Source organism: Prunus dulcis, chromosome 5 (assembly GCF_902201215.1).
Source record: "Prunus dulcis chromosome 5, ALMONDv2, whole genome shotgun sequence".
Classification (NCBI taxonomy): domain Eukaryota; kingdom Viridiplantae; phylum Streptophyta; class Magnoliopsida; order Rosales; family Rosaceae; genus Prunus; species Prunus dulcis.
The window spans coordinates 16,991,428-17,007,865 of NC_047654.1; the positions used below are offsets into that span (position 1 = coordinate 16,991,428).

Here is a 16,438-nt window from a genome sequence, read left to right on the forward strand (position 1 = left end):
ATCTAAGAATAAACATCCTTTTCCTTGCTCAATTCTACTTCTAATCACCTCTCTATACATGTAATCAACACACCCAAAACCGTTTTCCTTCAACAAAGCACTCAACAAAGGCTCACAAGGCAAAACTAATAACTTGGACCTAGAATCACCAGCTCTCTGATGCTTCAAAACGCAAACGAATCTTCAAACTTTTCACATATGCCAGCACCAACATATAAATTATAATGGAATTTGCACAAAACTGGTTGCTTGCTACACATTGAAAGGATGTGAAAATTTGAAGAAACCGAATGCTTATCACTGTTTCTAACAAACCCATCTAAGAAAGCTATGATCTTTGAGTTTTTTTTTTTTGGGCGATTTTTCTTCATCCATTTCCCAAAACGGCAGCATTTATGGCAAAGGGGGTAGATTTGATTTGGATTGATGAGATGAAGATGAATCCCATGCATGTTGTTACCTTGATACGCATCTTTATCACTTTCGGTGCTGATGCAAGATCATCATCATTTATTTCCCCCCATCATCACCATGATGGTAAAAATCAGGAGATGTTTGTTTGCTTATGCTGCCCTTTCTCTCTAGCACGTAGATGGGTCTCGCACCAAACTGGGTCAAATTCCAGAAAGCGACAGTCACCATGCCCCATGGAGGTGAAACCAAGGGGCGGGGGGAGAGAGAGAGAGTGAGATGGCAACTTGATTTGGGTTGGAGAGAGTCAAATCTAATGAAGGTGGGGCAGAGCTGTGGGGATGGTGGGTTGGAGGTCAGGCTGGAAGGTAAGGGAAATGGGAGAAGATGAGGTTTTTTTTTTTGGTGGATTTTTTTATATTGTTTTTTCATTTATTTTGTTAATTTTATTTCTTATGTGGAGTCCACTTAGTTAAAAAATGGGTTCCACAAATTTCACGTAGGCGGATAACGGATTTCCTGACGGTCTTGTTAACGGAGTGGGCAAATTGTAGGTTTTCCGCGACGTTGAGTATATACTGGTAAATGTCCTCAAAATCGGGTATGAACTCATAAATGACCCTACAGGTTGGAGGGTTTACTGTAATTTGTCCTATATTATTTTTTGGTCAAAATCAATGAACATGGAGATGGGCTAGCAACCGTGGATGACCAATTGAGCTTGGGCTACAGATGCATTTGCCCAGGTTAGGGTAGGCCTAAGTGAAAGCCCAATTGAAACATCTTAAGCAAAAAACGTACATGGGTCAAGCCCAACTTGCACAAATTTTTTTGCATACGTGGGATGTGGTTCTAAATATAAATACTATTTAATTCAAATTGTTTTCGGGTCAGTTATTTAATTGGTTGAGAACTTATCAGACTTTAAGATTAAAATTAATTAAGTTTGGTGACATAGATTGGCTTGTAGATTGGCTTGTTGGAGTCACTTGCATAAATAAATTAATGTAGAATTGATCAATAATTTGCATTATGTCTTCTTCTTAGACGTCTTCCTTTGAAATTTTATATTTCAATGAATACCTTAATTTGGCATCAACAAGTACATGAAAGTTTACATATCCAACTTTTTGTATGTGTTGGATGTAGACTTGTAAAAAAGAAAGAAGACTTTCGGATTCTGCTCTCATTTTCTCTTTAAAAAATAAAAATTTAGCATGTCACATTCCATTCGAAAAGACAAGTGTGAGAGATAGAGAGAGGGAATCGGAATCCAAGCATTTGGGAGCAGGACAAACACTAAATCACATACATGGAGATGTATGGAGCCACGATCTCATGATGCATGATTCTCTTTAACTAAACCCTAGCTAGCAAGACCAAGAAGGCTACATTTATCCCTGCCAATATTAATGCAATTACTAAGAATCATGCATGAAGAGATGTGGCATATTTCGGGTAATGTTAAGCTTACCACATTTTTATACCACCTTTCTAATAGAGGTGGAGCCCACCAATACAATGGGACCCACCTCTATTAGAGAGGTGGTACACAATATGATATGAAAAATGTGATAAGCTTAGCATTTTCCTATTTCTTATCTGCATATATCTTCAACTGATACCTACTACCTGGGTCATGAATCATGATTAGAATCAGGTAAACTTGGGGTTTCAGCATCTTATCTTGAACGTCCATTAGCAGTAGTGAAAGTTGAAAAGAAATCCAACGGTTGGGGGGTACATTGGATTGGATTGGATGTGCCTATAACTGTTCAATAACATAGGATAGGACTGTGTTTTGGTTCACAGGTTGTCTTTTGCTTTTGCTTTGAACAGACATGAGTAATGAGGGAAGACCATTGCCTCTTGGGTATGTTTGCGATCTCTGTCGTGAATCGTGATGGGAATATTGCAGTACGTAATGTTAAATCTCATCCATCCAAAGATTTCATAAAAACTCAAGAAAGCTACGTTCCTTCCACATAAGAGAAACTAAAAGTAAAACCAATCTAGCTATATTCAATTTCGTATGTTTATATATATATTCCAATTCAAAGAGCAACGAGGTGGCGTGCTTAAGCAGTGTCCTTGCTCTTACTCTTACATCAATTGATCGAACAGGACAAACCCATCACTCCTCCATAGATAACAGGTTATATATCAGAATTGAGAATATTCCCATGATTCATAATCTCTCACTCTCACCTACCTATGCCTATATGCTATAGGTGTATAGGCAGTTAATATATAGAATAGGAGGAAGCAAAGCAAGATGGTGAAGGAAGGAGCATTAATTTGCTATAGTATAAAGAGGCTAGCTTCCTGCTTGCTGGCATTCACAGAGAGAGAGAGAGAGAGAGAGAGAGAGAGAGAGAGAGAGAGAGAGAGAGAGCAATGGCCATGGGGAGCTCCTTTTGGTCCAATACAGAGGGCTGAGGTGTGGCTAGAGCTGTCATCTCATGCATTCGGCTACCCCTTAATATTTCTAATTAACCCTCCTGCTCCTGCTGTGCCTGTGTTGCACAATTATTCTTATGAAAATGTTAAGGTTTAGCCTGGTGCATGGTGTGGGAGCAACTCCTTCCGCGCGCTTAGCCCACCCATTGGACTGAAGGGAGCTCCCGCACGCCGCTTTCATCACATCACATAAATTTGTATATCTGGTTTTCGTTAATTTCTTTCTTACTACTTTTAATTTATTTCTGATTGTCGTATTCTTCCATCCATTCTCATCCTTGTTACTCTTATGCATGCAGTCCTATATACTTTGAAATAAGGTTTGATTGGCTTGACATACAGGAAAGACGAAGAAATAAGAGTTGATGAAGCTCCGAGCCTTGAGGGAAGAAGCATCTATTGGATGCATGCATGTTAACTAGAAGAAGATGGTACATTCTTACCTCCAGCATACGCTTAAATGGTGTCCGTGATGTTTAAGTTATCTTGAGAAAATTGACACTACTTTTCTGGTTTGTCTTCTCCTATCACCATGTTAACCCATTCTCACTCTCAAGTTAGCAGCGTCGGCTTACAGTGCGCCTTGCTGAAAGCAACCACCATCGAGAGGGAAAGGGACTCCCAAGCCCACGTTGTACCTTCCATTGTTCTGTTTTCACTCTCTCCCCGTAAATGGAAGGTGACGGATAGCAAACTATTGCAACCAAAGCACAGCAGAACATGTAAATATCAGATGTAATTGTCTATTGTTTCCGATGTTGTGCATCTTAAACAAGCTAACTTTGGAACTTCTACAAACAACATTGGAAACAGTCTTTGAATATGCCAAAGCCTTCTCGATTAGGCCTGAATTTATTTATTTTTACCAGGTGTATATCCATTAATCTTACATTAGGCGCTCGTAGATTTCATCTCTAATGAGCAGATCGGGTCCTGGGAAAATAGAAATTGAAGAGAGAAGAAAAAAATAGCCAGTACCCACGGAAGTATGCTACAATAACTAAAGCTCCATTCACCATTCCCTTTAAGCAAATGCATTGGAAAGTTAACGACTGTTTTTCCTTATCAATTTAGCAACGCAAAACATTTCTGATGCATAACCAAAGACAAGAAATTTATTTTTTCATCTAGGCACAGGCCCAGTCCAAACCACCTTCACTTTTTGGAAGCTAACAACCAAGATAATCTAGTCAACAGTCGATGCCTGAAATCTGGCCTTCATCTGTAACACAAAAGAAAAGAGAATACTGGTATGACAAAGTCTAGATAAGACACAACTGAATATCAACAATGCAACCAAATCGTGATGTATGTGATCCCCAACTTCCCTCCAATTTAAGCATTTCCTCACACGCCAAACTTACTCACCTGCATGTTGAAAACATAAATAAATAAAAACCCCAAATTACAACTTTGCGGACTCCTTTCATGCACATGCATTGAACATACCATGTCAAGCAACAAATTCAAAATTCTATTAAATCTGGATGGAGAGCGATGACAACAAAGCTCAGTATTCATGTCATTCAACAAATTCAAATTAAATGTTCCAGATAAAATGAAGTTGCCAGAAAGATTGGGCAAGCAAACCTTTTAGCTCCATAACCCAATCTCCAAATTCAAAATCAAATGAGTAGATTGACAGACTTCAACATCATACCAGGAGGCCTCAACGACAGCATACATTTAAAAACAATTCATCAAGCTCTTTGCTTCCTCAAGTTAGACCCTTATCTATTTGTTTACGTTAAGTCTGTACTGAAACTTATTGTAGACCTACCAATTTAAAGACGATCAGAATTCCATGGTGAAGACTTTCAGCTTGCTGAGACCTTTCAATGAACCATCCAAAAGTTCTGAAGCAACCCAATCCAACAAGACACAGCATGCCATGAAAAATGCATCAAAGATACTAGATATGCAGTAAATCATAATAACAAATTCATGTAACATCCCCCTGACTAGTTAATTGATGGTTGCAACATGGATGATAGGACAAAGGGACTCCATCAAAAAGCCTCATGAAGCAATAGGGGAGATTGTAGGGGTAAATCCCCCAAAGTCTGCAGACCCATGTCTTTGGTATTCAGCTCCAAGTGTTCTCATATTTATCATCTGAACTAAAGTAAAGCTGGGTTGCAAATAGTGATCCGAACTAACCATCAATAATTGCTTTTTGTGATTACTATCATGCTTAATTAAGTATTTGATATTCATTTCCTAGAAACGTCTAGAGTTGAATATTACTCTAATCTAAAACCCTAAAGCCTATGCCTCACCAGAATGGAAAGCACAAGCAAAATCCAGTGTAGCTTCGCAGCAAAAAAAAAAAACAACAATTGAACTGAAAAAGTTTCTAATTTGATCAAAACTTTGGCCCAAAAAATGAACTTTCAAGGGAATTCGACAAGCATTCAACTTAAAAGTCTAAAAGTCCCCAATTTGATCAAAATTTTGGCCCAAAAAATGGAACTTAAGGGAATTTGACAGTCATAAATTGCAATTCCAAGAGGCAACACAACACCAAACCTTGAAGAAACGGCAACAGATTAAGAAAGGGCAATTACATCAACAAATTGAGAGGTCCAAAATAAATACCTCAAAGAAGTAAGGATCAGTCGGCCTCAACAGCCTCCACCTTGGGACCTGAAATTCACAAAAGGAAGGAGAAAAGGTGAATTAATGAAGAAAAGAGGAGAAATGATATGATAGGAAAGGAGAGGATAGGGTAGGGTAGGGAGGCGGACCATGGAACTCATGAGGACGATGGTCCTTGCCCCAACCGATGCCGCGAGTCGACTCGAGGTACTGCTGGACGAGGTGGCGGCACTTCTGGAGGTGGTTGATGCCTTCGATGCGGTAGCACCAGCGGAGTTTCTCTCTGATGATCTTGGCCTTCTCTATGTCGATCCACTTCTCTCGCACTATGTGCTCCCTCATCTCCAGCATCGCCACCGGGTCCTTGTACGGATTCGCCGGATCGAAGTCATCCGGCGGCGACTCGTCGAAGTCTACAACTCCCTTCCTCCTCCCCATTTTCACACTTCCACTCACTCGATCTCTCTCTCTCTCTCTCTCTCTCTCTCCCTCTGTGTGTTTTGCCTTTGATTTCACAGCTCTGCTGTCTGTAGCTGCAACAGGTTGTTTGCCTTTGGGTGCTTGGGCTTAAGATTCACTAGCGGTTGGTTTTGGGCCTAGTTAGATGGGCTTCTAAGCTCACTAATTATTGGGCCCAAAATTATTTGGGTCGTGGAGGTGAAAACTCGAGACCAATTTCAACGTGTGATTGTTGATGATGACCACCACAGAGATAGCACAGAAGACGGACCGTCACAGTTGGGTTGAGGACACGTGGCAGAAACCCACCTGATGGATTTTGAGACGTAGAGCTGAGAGAGTTGTGCTCCTAGTTTCACGGACTGGTTCTGAACTCTCACGGAAGATCAACGGTGCACGGAAAGACCAAACAAACCAATATTCCCAAGAAAAAAACATTTGAACAACATAACTAAAATTTTCAAGTAAAAGATTCAAGTAAAAGATCAAAACATTTTTTGACGTGACAATCCTTAGTTTAACCTTAATCAATGTGCATAGCTTGACGTCTCTTTCAGTTTTCCCAGGTTAGATTCTGTTCTCATATTTTCTTGCATTTCGTAATTTGCATATGCATGATTGCCACCGACATTACTCATTTCGTATGAACAGCTGAGCCAAGTTTCTAATGCATATTGGGTTCTAGTCTGGTTGAATGTTTCAGGGTGGTTGTTCCATTTTACTTTTCTCTTTGCATTATTGAGGAGCATACATTATTTTGTAACTAGAGTGCAGTTGTAGCAAATTGTGTCTCAGATGTTTGAAATTGCTATTTTCTTTTCAAACCGGCCTTGTGATTAACATTTTCTTTTCTTCTTTGCAATGCAGGTTGCAGCAATTAGTAACTCGGGGCTTGACCGCCACAATTTGCACTGCAGCTTCTTTTTCAGGTCATTGTCTCAGAGTTATAATAAAAACCATTCCAGGTTTGTTTTGCCTTTGTCAATTTCATTGATTATGAAGTATGAAATATGAAATATATAATTTTTATGATTACTATTGGTACTCGATATTATTCCATAGCAACAAGACATTAGTGATCATCTTTTCATTCAAGTATTAAAAGGCAACTCTAGCAAATAGCTTGAGCTGGCTTTTTATCTTCAGCCCCTTTCCTAAATGTAGGCAGGAACACTTCATAAAAAGCCTTCGACTCTTGAGAAGAAGTATATGCAATTACTTTGTTTTGAATAAACACTTACTTGCTGTGCAGCAGCCATAGAAGTTTCTCTCTCTAGTGTTCAAAAGGAGCAGACTTGCCCCAACCAGAGGCACATAAATAATGTTTACCATTACCATGAGTTTTATAGTTAAGCTCCAAAGCTAGATGCCACTCCCAAGTAGCTGATCATGGATTCCACATCAAGTTACAGCAAAACAGAAAATGGAGGGGTCACCAGCTCAAGTTTTCATGCTGGCACAGATAGTTCAGAACAAGTTGTAAATGGTAATGGTGAGACTGAAGGTGAGGAAAGCTAGCTGTCTCCAATTGACACAGCTATACATCTCTAATGTGTAACAATCTAAAACTTTTTCTTGTTTTTGAAATTGATTTTGCAGGCAAGCGGCGAACATATTTAGTGGAGTGGTTAAATAGTTTACTTCCTACTTTAGGTTTACCAAAAAATGCTTCAGATGAGGACTTGAGATCATGCTTGATTGATGGTACCATTTTATGTCGGATATTGAACCGGCTTAAACCTGGTTTTGTGGATGAGGTTGATTGATAGTCTTTTCTCATCCCCTTTTTTACTTTTAACTTTATGAGTTGTTCTACAAGTTAGTGATTGGATGTCTGGTTTACTTTCAATTTGCATATTCTATTATAGGGGGGTAAATCAGATCAGGATTCAGTGCCATCCTCAGAAAATGTTGCAAGGTTTCGGGCAGCTATGGATGTACTGGGGGTTCCCAAATTTGACATGTCGGACCTAGAGAAGGTATCTGTCAATATCACTTGTATATTTACAGTTTCTTTGCAATGTGCATTTGAAATCCAGTTTTAATGTTTTATTCTTAAACAATTTGTAAGTATATGCTTTTCGTGCATGTGTAAGTTTATATAGCATAATTTTTTGGTATATGCATTATGAATACCTGTATTGAATGTTATTTTGGCTTAACATACTTGTCATAGTGTACTTGTTGGGTAACTGCCTCCCAAAGATTTTTCTTGTTCGTCTATGTCTTCTGCCCTCCTTCCCACCCACATGCTCTCTCTCTCTCTCTCTCTCTCTCTCTCTCTCTCTCTCTCTCTCTCAGCCACATTTTTCGGATTCATGTTATGCAGGGATCTATGAAGACTGTCACAGACTGTCTTTTAACACTTAAAGCACAGTTTATGCCAAATGTTATGGGAGATGGCTTTTCTATAACAAGTCCAACTACTAAATCTGACAACCAATCTACCCGTGGCCTTTTATCTCCATTATCCGTAGAAGAGAGGCGGAAGGTCTTGTCTGAGTCAAAATTTCAGCGCGCATTGCGTAGTCCTGTTATGTCAGGTATGGTTATTCACTTATACAGATTATATCCGTTGTGCATGGTAACTGGCTTATAGATAACAGTAAAATATCATTCAAATAATAATTCAAGTTAGCATGGTGTGATGGACAAAAGAAATTAGAGATGTAGCACACTTTAGCAGTTTTGGTGCCGTATCAAAACCATGTGCTAATTTTCCTTAGTCAAATTTTGGTTTTGCTGATATGATATACCTTTGTTTGGTTCAGTTGAAAAAAAAAAAAAGCTTTTGCATGCTGTTTTCTTAATCCAAACAGTTGATGTTTGATGCAAATTTACTTTCCACAGAGCCATCAGCTGCACTAATGCATCACGTTGGACATAAGTTCCACGAGGTGTTTCAGATGAAGCAAGGATGCTATGCTGATCTTCCTGCTGCAAAAATTTCAGAAATGATGAAACCCAACAGTTTAGATGTAAGTTGTCAATGGACCAGGAAACTGAATCAGGTTTTCGTTTTGTGATCTCATCAGTTTGATGCATCCTTAATGCATTTCAGCATCTCTTGTTGCAGAACGCGCCAACTCAGTCACTTTTGAGTGTTGTAAATGGAATTCTTGATGAAAGTGTTGAAAGAAAGAGTGGTGAAATACCTCATGTATGGAAATCAGAAAGCACATGATTGTGAAAAATAAGTACCTGTATTCAAATACAGTATGTACATGCATATTCAAGAAATACATAGTTTGAAAAATCTGGTCTGACATTGCATTTGTTTCACAGCGTGTGGCTTGTCTTCTGAGAAAAGTTGTCCAGGAGATTGAGCGGCGTATATCAACTCAAGCAGAGCATTTAAGAACTGTAATATGTTTTCATGAACATTTTTCACTTGTGACCCCATTAAGAAATGTTGTGTTAATTTCTTTATGGTTTTGTTTATCCAGCAAAACAACCTTTTTAAGGCTCGTGAAGAGAAATACCAGTCAAGAGTCAAAGTACTTGAAGCCCTTGCTTCCGGTACAAGTGAAGAAAGCCAGGTATGAAACATAATTCGAATAAATAGACCAGGAGCTGACAGCTTTCTATACAAATGTTTTGATGCGGTACCAATGTCTTACTTTTTAAGTGAAAATTTTCTGTTACAGCTCGTCATGAACCACCATCTTCAGCAAATTAAGGTATTTTTCAGAGACAATAAATTTATTTTCTTTCCTTTGTGCTATGCTATCCACTTCACCAATTGGCAGCACCAAATTTTCTTTTCACATGCCTTTACATTCTTGCCAAATTCTCCTCAGAGTTTTTTTCATTATGGATGTAAAGAAATTACCTTACACCTGATCATCTATCTGTTTAAGCAGTGAAAGAATTTGTATAGTTTTGCTACTTTCCACCTGCAGTTAGCAATCTTTCCTCATTATATGAATTTCAGAATATCTTTTAGTGGGAATGTTTACCATTGGCAGAATGAGAGAACCAGATTGGAAGCAAAGAAGAAAATCGATGATGAGGATGTGATCAGATTGCTGAAAGAGAAGGATCAGAGCAACCTTGAAATTTCAGGTTTAAAGCAAGAGTTGGATATAGCCAAAAAGACATATGACTTGCGTTGCTTGCAAATGGAGACAGAAGCTAAAGGCGCTAGAGCAGAACTTGAACGTCTCTTGGAAGAGTCGAGGAATAAGGTAAAACAGCTTGAGGCAAATTCTGTGTCAAAGTTTCAGCTTTCTAAGGCAGAGATTGAAGAGAAAGTAAAAGGACTTGAAGGTCTCTTGGAAGAGTCAAAGAATAAGGTGAAAAAGCTTGAGGCAAATTCTGAGTCAAAATATCAGCTTTCTAAGGCAGAGCTTGAAGGGAGAGTAAAAGAACTTGAACGTCTCTTGGAAGAGTCAAAGAATAAGGTGAAAGAGCTTGAGGCGAATTCTGAGTCTAAATATCAGCTTTCTAAGGCAGCGCTTGAAGGGAGAATAAAGGAACTTGAAGGTTTCCTGGCAGAGTCAAGGAATAAGGTGAATGAGCTTGAGACAAATTCTGAGTCAAAATATCAGTTTTCTAAAGCAGAGCTTGAAGAGAGAATAAAAGAACTTGAACGCCTCTTGGCAGATTCAAGGAATGAGGTGAAACAACTTGTGGCAAATGCAAAGACAAAATGTAAAAGTTGGAACAAGAAAGAGCACGCTTGCTATAGCTTTATGGATTTTCAACTTGGTTCATTGAAGGTATTTTTTTTATGTGAAATTTTATTTTTAGCTTTAATTGTATATGATGAATAGTATACATTTTTAGAAAATTTATGAAATATTCAGGAACTGAGATTATCTTCGGAGTCCATTAAGCATGAAATTTTGAAGGCAGGACAAAGTTACACGGTGGAATTTAATCAATTAGGTGGGTTTGTCTATTGGAAAACTCTGTCTGTTTCCTACAGTTCGTGCTATAAAATTTTCACGGCTTATAACTGTCTTTTTTCAGGAATGAAGCTTCAAGCGTTAGCAGATGCTTCTGAGAACTATCATGCACTCCTTGGTGAAAATAGGAAGTTATTTAACGAAATTCAGGATCTCAAAGGTGCCAAAAAGATAAATTAGCTTTCTTTGGCTTGCATCTGATAGAAAACATTAGAGTTCTCTTCTTAACTTTCTTGTGCAGGAAACATTAGAGTGTATTGTCGAATAAGGCCATTTCTTCCGGGACAGAGAGAAAAACGGACATCGGTAGAACATGTTGGTGAAAATGGGGAACTGGTAGTTGCAGACCGCTCCAAACCAGGGAAAGAGGGTCATCGATTGTTTAAGTTTAATAAGGTCTTTGGTTCAGATGCAACTCAAGGTTATCCACTATATATATATGTCATTTTGTGTCTTCAATGTTGGATAAAACTTGTTTGATTGATCTGTTTTGAGAAACTTTTTCTTGAACATGATTTTGTCTTGACAAACTTATACAACTAATTTAACTGTTGGCAGCCGAGGTATACTCTGACACACAACCGTTGATTCGATCCGTGCTTGATGGATATAATGTTTGTATTTTTGCTTATGGTCAAACTGGATCTGGGAAAACTTACACAATGGTATGGACCATCGTTGTATCCTGATTTTGATCACACAACAATATTTTGAAAAGTTGTGAATGCTGATGATCTTTTATGTCTATTGTTTCCTCTCAGACTGGTCCTAATTCCTCAACTAAAGAGAACTGGGGGGTCAATTATCGAGCCTTAAATGACCTATTTGACATCTCTCAACGTAGAAAAAGCTCCATCACCTATGAAATTGGAGTTCAAATGGTTGAAATATATAACGAACAAGTGCGCGATTTACTATCCGGCGATGGTACTCAGAAAAAATATCCTTGTCAGTTATGAATTGTGCTTAAAATGGTGTTAACATTTGCATTTTGTTTTCACATTACTCTAAAACACTATATTATGTGAGTCAAAATCGTAGTTTCATTGATTTTGGTAAGAATCCGTTGTTTCCCTTGATTTCCACACACTTGGGATTATGACACACTCTCAACCGAATGGGTTAGCTGTGCCAGATGCTAGCATGCACCCTGTCAAATCAACCTCAGATGTGATACAATTAATGGGTTTGGGACTTAAGAACAGAGTTGTTAGTGCCACCGCCCTAAACGAAAGAAGTAGTCGCTCCCATAGGTTTGTACATTTCATCTTGATGGAAACCTATCTGCACATTATATATTTTCTAGTGGTTTGATGTTCACTTTGAATATGTGTATGCAGTGTTGTTACTGTTCATGTACGCGGGACGGATTTGAAGACTGGTTCTGCTTTGATTGGTAATCTTCATCTTGTAGATCTCGCGGGAAGCGAAAGAGTGGACCGCTCAGAGGTAATTGGAGATAGGCTAAAGGAAGCACAACACATAAACAAATCTCTATCTGCACTTGGAGATGTCATATTTGCTCTTTCACAAAAGAGCTCTCATGTACCATACAGAAATAGCAAGCTTACTCAAGTCCTTCAAAGTTCTCTCGGTACTACTTATTTGCTAGTTAGTTTCATTGAGTCAAAGACTTGCTATAGAGTTGCTTTCTTCTTTTTTTTCCCTAAGATTTGTCTTCCATCTTGCATAGTTTTATAAAATTTATATAGTGCTAGAATTTTCTGGTGTTTTGTAACAGGTGGGCAAGCAAAAACGCTTATGTTTGTGCAGCTTAATCCTGAAACAAGTTCATATTCTGAAAGTTTAAGTACTCTAAAGTTTGCTGAGAGGGTTGCTGGAGTTGAGCTGGGGGCTGCACGAAGCAACAAAGAGGGCAGGGATGTTAGAGAATTAATGGAACAGGTCCTCATTGTGAACTCGTTTGATTTGCTTTGAAGATCAAAAACTTTTTAAACAGATCAACTACCATGTATGATTGATGCTAAGAAATCCTTTTTCAACCGAGAAAGTATGCTCGTTATAGAAAACAATATTTAACATTCCTTCTGAAATATCAAAGAAAAAAATTGTAACTAGTTTATTGGGCATGAGATATATAGTCAACAGCAATAAATAATGCATCAACAAGAAAATTGTTGCTTCCTGGCTTTGCAGGTGGCATCTCTCAAAGACACTATTGCTAAGAAGGATGGCGAGATCGAACGGTTGCTAAAAAACGATGTCCACAGTGAGAAGCGTGGGACAGGCTCGTTTAGGTATGAATCTTCCCATCCAAGCAGAGTTTCTAGAGGCGGGACTACTCCTAAGTGAAGCCAAACACCGTTAAGTGGGAAGGGCTTAGGACTTAAGGCAGCTTCTGATCCTGAAAAATGTGTGTTTTGTACAGTCATAAGCATTCTGAAGCTGAGCTCCAGAAGTCCATGCATGACATTAAACACCAAAATGATTTTCTCCGGCAATCAAAGGTTGCCGGAGGTGATATAGGTCAGCATAAACATGCAGATGCTGAGATGTTAGCATTTGGAGATGCAGATAGTGAGGAGAAATTAAGTGACATGTCTGACGGTGGTCTTTCTGCTGGAACAGAAACTGACGGCTCTGCGGACAGCATGAATTACCCTGAAAGTGCAAAATCTGATAACTCGGAAAGGTGTGTTACTTTCTCACTGCTTTCTCTCTTGCATTGCATACTGTTAGGCAGATTAAAATCACCCTATGCTGATTTATAAAACTTTATGTAATGCTTTTGGACAGTGGCTTAATTGGGTTAACCAAACACTTGTCTGTTCGTTTATTAAAATTTTCTGTCCTTGTAAAGGAATGACTAAAGATTTGAAACTATAAATTCAGTGTGCGTTGGATTGGAGCCTGCCTCATATGTGAGCAGCTAGTATATATGGTATATATAAAACTGCTGTTTGTAATTATGAAAGGTGGTTTTATTTTCTGCAGGCCTAAAAGGCTTAGTAGGATTCCGCGACCGTCACTAAAACCAGGACAAACTTCAACATCTCCAGCATCAGGATCAAAGAGCTCTCCCAAGGTACCACCAGGTATTTTTGACCACTCTCTGCGGCGATTACTGTTTTTCTTAGTGGATAATTAAATACACGTTTAGAATTATGTTGTAGAGTAATTAATTATTAACATTTGCCACAATGGAATTACTGGTTTCAGGCTTAAGAAAAAGCAACAGCTCTTCTTCACTGAAGCCTTCTTCCAAAAGATGGCAATAAGTAGTAGGGCAGTCGACGCTACCATTTGTCATTTTGATTTTACATGTATAGTTTTTTTTTTTTCTTTTCCATGGTTTTCTAGTTAGTTGTAATTGTTTGTTGTGAGGTTTTAACAGCTGCCCTAGCTTTGTAATTGCTGAATTTTTTCGCTAAGTAAGGTCTAAATCAACGTATAGAAGAATCACACGACGGATTGAAGGCTTGTACAAATCCAAATCTTAGACAACAAGAAATGTGGACAGGAATAATACAATTTACACTTGATAATGAAAAATTGAGAATGTTTTTCAAATTGACAGAATAGTACATTTTGATTGATTTAAACAACAAAGAATAAATAATACATATATCATGTGTGACAAGCAAAAATGAAATTGACAAAAGTTTTAAAAGCATTTCACTGAGCCTGAACGAATGCTTTCCCGATTTACTACTCGTCTGTATTATTGGGTCTAACTCAAAAAGGATCCATATCAATGACCCTTCAACTAGGGGCAGGTTGGGTGGATTAGCAGGCCAACCTAATCTTAATTCATCTTCCAGTTGCAATTCTAGCTGCCGGAACAGGGAATGATCTGGCTAGAGTTTTGTCATTGGGGGGAGGTGGTTTGGACTCAGTGGAGAGACAAGGAGGCCTTTGCACAGTTTTACACCACATAGAGCATGCTGCCATTATCATTGATGTTGTTGAGAATGCCGAGACCAAGCTCTTCTTCAAGAAATGGCGCTTATGCTGACTTAGAAATTTCCTCTTGCTGCTTGCTGGTTAGATTAGTAATCAAAGTTTTGATTGTATCTTCCTCTTCTTTCTCTCAGAAATAATCTCTTGGTGTTTCTCAACAAGATTAGGTTGAATTATAGGGTGCTACTGTTGTCGCAGGGGCTTAGCCTCCATAGGAGGTATTGTATTTAAAGAGTATAGCCGCACGGCTATACTTTTGAAATATATTTTAATATTTAAATAGTATCGCCGCACGGCTATACTATAAATATATTTAAAACGTACAGTCGGCTGTACTGTTTAAATATATTTTAATATTTAAAAGGTACAGCCGCCCGACTATACTATTTAAGGATTAGAATATATTAAAAAGTATCGCCGTACGGCTATAGTGTTCAAATATATTTTAATCTTTAAAGCGTATACTTTTTAATATATTCTGATCCTTAAATAGTATAGCCGAATATTCAAACTTAAATAGTATAGCCGCGCGGCTATACTGTTTAAATTTATTTTAATATTTAAAGAGTCCCGCCGCCCGGCTATACGTTCTAAACATATTCTAATACTTAAATAGTATAGCAATGCTGGAATACGCTTTAAATATATTTAAATATTTAACGAGTATAGCCGTTCGGCTATACCGTTTAAATATACTCGAATATTTACCTTTTAAATATATTTTAATATTTTAAAAGTATAGCCGCCCGGCTATACGCTTTAAATTTATTTTAATATTTAAACAGTACAGCCGCGCAGCTATACGCTTCAAATGTATATTCAAATACAGATTAGCGCTTCAAATGTATATTCGAATTGGATTTGGGTTTTGCTTCGATTCCTACACTCTGAACTTTCCCTCTCTGCGTGGATCAAGCTAATTCCAGGGTTTTGTCTGATCGGCATCTCCACGGAACGTCACTGTAAGTTCCCCTTTTTTTTTCAAAAACTTCCACTTTTCATTTTCTGAAATCTTCAATGTATTTTTTGATTATTATTTCAAAATCGAGAAATGTATTTGTAGTTACATATTAGAATATCTGTACGTAAGTTATGCTTTGCTTTTAGACTATTCCGTTTGGTTTCTGAGAAATTGGAATAGAAAGTGAAGTATGAAGCGGGTTTTGTGTGAAATTAAAATATCACTAAATTATGATACAACTGTGGTGGACTTTGTATTTCCTTCATGTTTACATGTATTTTGTATCTCTCTGAATTTTGATATGAAACTAATCAATGATCATGGTAGCAAGTGCTTTGCATTTGGAATTATATTTGTTAAACTTGTGAAACGTTTTCAGTTTTTTTATAGTTTGAAGCGCTTACAGTAAGTAGCACCTATCAAAAACATTGTTCGACTCTCTGTTGCACATGATGAATTAAGTAGGATGATGAGTTGGGTTGTCAAATGAGTTTAAGGCTTTTGATAATGTTATTGAATGACGAAACCATATTGGAGGATATATGAGTTTGAGCCTAATTAAACTGGGATTGGGCAGTTTGATGCTTCTGTGAATGTCGATCAAACAAGTAGTCATTGAGGATGGATGATGATGGCGACACTGATATTTTTTTCTCCAATTGGAACAACAAGAATCCAACTGATCGCCTTTTTATTGTCTCTTGCCTTATCGCTGCTC

General features: G+C 38.0%; 2 protein-coding genes across 3 annotated transcripts; one reads left to right on the plus strand and one right to left on the minus strand.

Annotated features, from left to right (window-relative positions):
- Positions 1–3,858: 3,858 nt before the first annotated feature.
- Positions 3,859–6,006, minus strand: LOC117628447 (NADH dehydrogenase [ubiquinone] 1 beta subcomplex subunit 10-B). Of its 2 annotated transcripts, none has more exons than XM_034360907.1 (3): positions 5,619–6,006; positions 5,470–5,517; positions 3,859–4,093 (listed from the first exon to the last, which is right to left on the minus strand). In XM_034360907.1, the coding sequence occupies exons 1-2, from the start codon at positions 5,905–5,907 to the stop codon at positions 5,486–5,488; spliced, it is 321 nt and encodes a 106-aa protein (XP_034216798.1). In that variant the 5' UTR covers positions 5,908–6,006; the 3' UTR covers positions 3,859–4,093; positions 5,470–5,485. The 2 variants fall into 2 exon arrangements, with proteins under 2 accessions (XP_034216798.1, XP_034216797.1); XM_034360906.1 differs by having other exon boundaries at positions 3,859–4,239.
- A 387-nt stretch (positions 6,007–6,393) lies between these two features.
- LOC117628686 (kinesin-like protein KIN-14C) lies at positions 6,394–14,314 on the plus strand. The gene is made up of 24 exons (XM_034361184.1): positions 6,394–6,494; positions 6,796–6,893; positions 7,181–7,432; positions 7,528–7,685; positions 7,797–7,907; positions 8,258–8,471; positions 8,779–8,906; positions 8,990–9,088; positions 9,214–9,291; positions 9,375–9,467; positions 9,576–9,608; positions 9,897–10,649; positions 10,737–10,818; positions 10,903–10,998; positions 11,080–11,259; positions 11,397–11,503; positions 11,600–11,778; positions 11,927–12,091; positions 12,179–12,432; positions 12,580–12,743; positions 12,996–13,096; positions 13,228–13,491; positions 13,794–13,894; positions 14,019–14,314. Exons 3-24 carry the CDS (start codon positions 7,318–7,320, stop codon positions 14,075–14,077), a joined length of 3,534 nt encoding a protein of 1,177 aa, XP_034217075.1. The 5' UTR covers positions 6,394–6,494; positions 6,796–6,893; positions 7,181–7,317; the 3' UTR covers positions 14,078–14,314.
- The last annotated feature ends 2,124 nt before the right edge of the window (positions 14,315–16,438 follow it).

Coding starts and splice junctions, on each gene's coding strand:
- LOC117628447 (XM_034360907.1), bottom strand. CDS start 5,907: ATGGGGAGGAGGAAGGGAGTTGTAGACTTCGACGAGTCGCCGCCGGAT. Junction 5,518..5,618: donor TCGTCCTCATGAGTTCCATG/GTCCGCCTCCCT, acceptor TGTGAATTTCAG/GTCCCAAGGTGGAGGCTGTT.
- LOC117628686 (XM_034361184.1), top strand. CDS start 7,318: ATGGATTCCACATCAAGTTACAGCAAAACAGAAAATGGAGGGGTCACC. Junction 8,907..8,989: donor TGAAACCCAACAGTTTAGAT/GTAAGTTGTCAA, acceptor AATGCATTTCAG/CATCTCTTGTTGCAGAACGC. Junction 12,092..12,178: donor AGAAGTAGTCGCTCCCATAG/GTTTGTACATTT, acceptor ATGTGTATGCAG/TGTTGTTACTGTTCATGTAC.